General features: G+C 41.2%; 1 protein-coding gene across 1 annotated transcript in view; it reads right to left on the minus strand.

The window, feature by feature from the left end:
* DDX4 (DEAD-box helicase 4) overlaps nt 1–4477 on the minus strand; it is a 62804-nt gene extending 58327 nt beyond the window's left edge. Inside the window, exons 1-2 of the mRNA XM_024765378.1 lie at nt 4391–4477; nt 4067–4152 (exon numbers count right to left, since the gene is read on the minus strand). Coding sequence (XP_024621146.1) covers nt 4067–4138 — 72 coding nt within the window. The 5' untranslated portion in view covers nt 4139–4152; nt 4391–4477. The remainder of the gene's footprint in view (nt 1–4066; nt 4153–4390) is intronic.
* Between the last annotated feature and the right edge of the window lie 1523 nt (nt 4478–6000).

Genomic DNA, 6000 nt, shown 5'->3' on the forward strand with positions numbered 1-6000 from the left:
TAAAGCTACATTGTCCAAATAAACTGACCAGATAGGTTGCATCAGAGAGCATGCCATGTAAAATTTTAATTTTGAACAAAATACATCTCTCCTCCTATGATCTAAAACAGAAATTAAAGCCCCCAAATACAGACAATACCATCCTCCATCCCTTCTTCTGATTCATCAGTCCCAGCCAGATCAGCCCCATTCACATTCCCAGTTGAAGTCTGGTCCCTTCTTCAGTTTCTCCAGCAATTGCTGCATGGAGTCATCTTCTAGAATTAATGCAGCTCCTTCAGCACCTCCAGAGCTAGAGAACTCCAACTCTGAGTGTCTTGTATCACACACAGACCTAAGGTTCCAGATGACCTATCATGTCACATAAGAAAGAGCAAATCACCTCAAAATAGAAACAATAACCAAAGTCCAGGAACAAATGTGTCTGTTGCAAATGCTTACAATCTAAGCCCTAATTTCTGCATGTGACAGCATTTTCCAAATAAAAGTTATTTCCCCAAACAAAAACATTTAGCAATCAAAACTCACGTCGACGTTATCAACTGCAGACTATACCACAAACCTACTGTGAGGACAGAATATATACAGAGAAAAAAGGAAGAAAACGAAAGACTCTCTGGTTTTAGGTTCTCGTGGGCATCAGCCAATCTCCACCAGTTCATCGGAATCCTTTGGTCATAAACTGCCAATCCTCCTTCAAGAGGATTCACTTTTCTCTATCCCCTGGACTAACTCGACCAACATTTCTACCACCATTGCAATCTCTTTAGCCTTCTCCTCAGCCTTCTCATACTTTTTTGTCACTCTGCCCTTGACTCCGTCATTTAGATTTGGGAGATGAGTGAAAGCACTTTCCTGGGTTTTTATTTGGATGAACATATTATGTATCTCCCACAACTTGCTCCTATTCAACATATATGATTTTCTGTGCTCTTGAGTAAGAGACACAGTATCTTCCCACATCTCACTGATGACTAGCAGCAGAAATTGCTGGAAATCTTCCTCAGGCTCCAGCACATCAACTTCCTTAGGTCTGCCAACCCAACAATGTCCAACCACCACATTTTCCCCTGCTACTTCAGAACTGCAGTATGAACATGAACAAAGAAGCCATGAACTTTACTTTCTTATCTAAACAATTATTACAAACTTTGCTTTTACTGCTTAATAAAATAATTGTGGATGGACTAATTATCTCAAGCTGTTTCCACTTTAATCACTAGAGTATCTGCCTTTGAAATATGCCACAAAAAAGGCAAAAAGATCAGACAGAAGTGATCACTGTGTAGACTTACTCCCAGGATCATCTAACAAGAAACATTACAACTAGCAAGCAAACCCAGCATCCTGTTACAGTCATCATACTCATCCATTCCACCACTCATCCCAACAAGTTTGCATGCAACGTGCAAATGCCTAACCACTGGGTTTTCTGGACTGCTGTAACTGTTAACATTATCAAATTTCTCTCAACCCCACATCTTTTATTATTCTATCTTCAGGTGGTACACTCACTTCAAAAACTAGAATTGGGAAGTTCTGAGAACTACCAGAATAGTAGCCTGTTAGTTCAAAATTATATAAGCATGTATCAATATTAAATCTCCAAGTAAGGATCCTGAGAAGCATTCAGAAGAGGCTGATCACATAATAAGGACCTACTGTATAGCATAGGGAACTCTACTCAATACTCTGTAATGACCTATATGGGAACAGAATCTAAAAAAGAGTGGATATACTCTTTTTTGTATATGTATATGTATAACTGACTCACTTTGCTATACAGCAGAAACTAACACAACACTGTAAATCAACTATACCCCAATTTTTAAAAATTAATAAAAAAAAGAAAAGGCTGATCACAGATATTGTTACCAATCTAAGATGGTCTCAGAGCCAATATAAATTGAACAAAAGGGAAGCCCAGCTGTCTCTTGAAATCGACATTCAATTAGAACAACCAATCAAAATGGTGCCTTTAAAAGAAAATAGGCTGGGGGCTTCCCTGGTGGCGCAGTGGTTGAGAGTCCGCCTGCCTGCCGACGCAGGGGACACGGGTCCATGAGCCATGGCCACCGAGCCTGCGCGTCCGGAGCCTGCGCGTCCGGAGCCTGTGCTCCACAACAGGAGAGGCCACAACTGTGAGAGGCCCACGTACCGCAAAAAAAAAAGAAAATAGGCTGAAGAAAAGACCTCAGATTTTTCCTACATAAAAACGTCATGTATTCGTCCTTAGTTTCTACATTTCTTATTCCACCAAGGCAGGCAAACAGAGCCACTGACTGCACCATGTTCCTTCAAGTCAAGTAGGCCAAATAACTAATTGCTCAACCAGTACCAGGTGTTAAGTTTGCAGATAAGTGCAAGAAGTTTACTACAAACTGGCCCCACACAAATAGATACTAAGAATCATAAGGTAGAACTGTTAACATAAATTAATATTCAACTCAGTATGACCAATATCAAGAAACAAAGTATGTTACTGAATAGCACAAAGATTTCCAAAAGGTAAATCTGGAAGCCTGACAGTTGACCATCCTCAATTTCAGACACCCTTTGCAATAACCATGCACAACATGCTACAGTGCAGTAAGTATACTGTTTGAAGAATACTTAGTGAAGACAAAATCTCAGAGTAAGAAAAAATAAAAATAAGACAAGTCCAAGTGGAAGAACATCTGTATCTGTGAGTTAAACTTTGTATTAGAACAAATCTGTTGAGAACCAGGGAAAGAAAGAACCATAAAATATTCTTTGACCAAGTCATTCCATTTTAGAAAAAAATACTCCCAAATTAAAAAAAAGAATAAACTCTAGATATTCATGACAATATTACAGTGGAAAGATAACAACATCTTAAATTCGCACCAACAGAAAATTATTTATGTTATGGTAGCTCTAGTCCATGAAATATTATATAACCATTAGAAATTATTTTTAGGAAATTAGTAATATGGAATAGTTAATGCTGAAGAGTGAAAAAGCTGAAATCAAAAATTATTATTATGTACTATCATTACAATCTATATAAAAACATGTTTGAGAAAAATAGAAGAAAATTTACTAAAAACAGAGCATTTGTGCTAGTGAGCAAGACTGTTAGGTGATTTTTCTCCTCTTTTCCCAATGGTGTTCCAATATTTTTATGATGGGAAGACTGTAAAAAGATAACATACAAAAGATGTTACTTCTAAAATAAGTCCCAAAACAAGAAACATGATAAATTCAGATTAACATCTTAGGTATTTTAATATAAACTTTATATACATACAGATCAAATCCAATTGAGACAAAGAATTACTTATCTTATGATTTGGGGTAAATTAAGAATTTCCACTAAGACATCACTTTGAAATAGAAAGTGTCAGAATTGACTAACATAAACACCAACTGGAAATTCTGAAAGGAAAAAAATCAACTTTTGGAGACATTTTCAAGTATGTAACACTTATGTAAAAGCAACCTGTTAAAATACACTATCTTCTAAAGTAAAGTCTGTTCACCTTATTAAGTCAATTTTCAAGTCAAAACTGAAATCCAAAACCCACTCCATAACCCCTTCTGAATTCCAATGTAACTCTTCAAACACCACTGAGAAAAAAGATCTGCTGATTTGTACATTTGAAGATCAAACTGATGTTACCATCTGAATCAGTCTAATGTTTTTATCTTGAGAGCCCTGCTTGTAGGAAACCAATTTTCAGAATTCAAAACATCAACCAAAATCAAATTAAATTTTTTCAGTTTTCTATATGACTGTATCTCAGAGACATTCAACCACATTAGCATAAGCTTGCTTTCACCCACAAGTCCTAAATCATCGAGATTTAAATTAAATTGTTAATATTATTATATACATTTTAGTTTTTAATTATCAAATTACCTCAGACTATTTTATTCTATTTGAGGCTTAGCGTGCCTCTTCATCATTCGCCATGAGATAGTTAATAACAATCACACCGAGATAAGCACAACAAACTGTAATTTAGAACTTTCTCACCACAGTGATTTTCAACTTCGATAAAATCTGCAGCATTTAATAACTGCAAACTTTGAATTTTATTACCTTCTCAAATACAGGAACATAGGAAGACATACGAGGTTTGATTATTTCTGCTTCCCAATCTTCATCTCCCATGGTGGCTTCCAGTTCTATTTTCATAAAAATACAAACATGCACATTTAGCCTCAATTAGAATCAGAGAGATCAGAATCGTATCTTTAAAAGCATAAACCCTCATCATTTCACCTATACCCCTCCAAACTACTCAACTAAGTGTTGATCCTCCCAAAAAGTTTTTGCAAAAAAAACAATTAAGTTTTGTTTCTTCCCTAGAGACAGCATTTATGTCCATCCTTTTTCTCTTTAAAAATCAGTTGAACCACTTACCTAATCACTCTAGCAATCACCACGTCCCCACTGATGCTTAGGCTTTCTCCCAAAATCTGTTGTTAGAATTTATCTTCTCCATCGAAGGGTCCTCAAACGTCTTATTGTATATTAAGGGGAGGGGACATTTTTCAGATACTACTCAAGGTTTCTCCCTTCACATGCCTCCCTTCAAAACTAGGTCAGCCTTTTAGCTTGAGGTTTTTGACTTAGTTTCTTGGGGGGCGGCGGGGGCGGGGATCAAGGCCTCGAAGTTTGGCAGGGAAGGAAGCAGTGGTTAGGCGGCCCGAATACCTCCAACAAAGGACTGGCTTCGCCAAGGAGGATTTATACACAGTGTTACTACAACCATCCCTATTCAGAGAAAAAGACGAGCAGGGGCTGGTCAAAAAGGCTCCTTCACCTCCTCTGCAGGCCTCAACCTCAGACTTCGGGCACCCACGGTGCTTTTGGACCCTCCGGCAGAAAGCAGAATGACGCCAAAGGACGGCTTCAAACCCCCGCCCACCGCATCCGTCCTTCAGTCGGCCCAAAGTCTAGCTACTGGGAAGCCCAGAGGGTCGGGACGAGGCGCGTACGGGGGAGGGAGAAAGCCGCTGGCCCACTCACCTCTCCGCTGCTTGCTCTCCCAGAGTTCTCGCAGGCGCTGACGCCGCTTAAACGGCTGCACGTGCAGGACGCAGGCTGCGTCAGGTGCGCCCCTCCGACAACAAATGGCGCCAGGCAACGAGTGCCCTCAGCCAATCAGCGGTCAGGCAGACGCGCCGTCCCGCCCCCATCTCCAGCCTCTCCTACCCTACTTGTTGGCATTCTAGGCCGCAGTGGCTGGACCCATTAGGCTCCTCCCAGAGTGGTCCGTTAGGCCTAGGGTAGAGAGTTGGCCGTGCGCCGCTTGTCTCTAGATTCTTGGGTGGGGTCCTCAAACTGGAGTGGCTATAGAATTTCCGTATGCGAGAGCTGCAAGTCAAAGTTGAAAACAGGGCTTCCCTGGTGGCGCAGTGGTTGAGAGTCCGCCGGCCAATGCTAGGGAACACAGGTTCGTGCCCCGGTCCGCGAAGATCCCACATGCCGCGAAGCAGCTGGGCGCGTGAGCCATGGCCGCTGAGCCTGCGCGTCTGGAGCCTGTGCTCTGCAACGGGAGAAGGCCAGAACAGTGAGAGGCCCGCGTACCGCAAAAAAAAAAAAAATTAGAGGAATAAAATGCCTTCTCACCTACCTCTTTAAGCGTCCTCTCCCCTTTTGCCTATTGCAGTCCCTGGCAGTTGGCCTATTTCTGAGGCGCTTGCTTCACATCCGGGGGGATTCCCGAGTGCTTCAACGTATGACTGAGGCCGGTGGAGGTGCATTCCTTTTCCTCCCAGTGAAGGCAGGGATGAGACTGTCACGCTGATGCCCAGAAAACTGTAAAGAAAGTAGCTTGTCTTATAGAGTTGGGGGTCCAACGCTTTGGGAAGGAGACGCTCTCTGATCCAGAAGGAAGAAGGAAATTCTGCTGGTGTAGGTCGTTCATCAGCACTTGGATTTGTGGCCCACCTGTTTATATCCCTAGAGTTACTGGCCAAACTTAAGGGTGACTGAAGGTCATTTTGGTACTTATGTTCTCACCAATC

The sequence above is a fragment of the Neophocaena asiaeorientalis genome, unplaced genomic scaffold (genome assembly GCF_003031525.2).
Source record: "Neophocaena asiaeorientalis asiaeorientalis breed wild unplaced genomic scaffold, Neophocaena_asiaeorientalis_V1.1 scaffold198, whole genome shotgun sequence".
Classification (NCBI taxonomy): domain Eukaryota; kingdom Metazoa; phylum Chordata; class Mammalia; order Artiodactyla; family Phocoenidae; genus Neophocaena; species Neophocaena asiaeorientalis.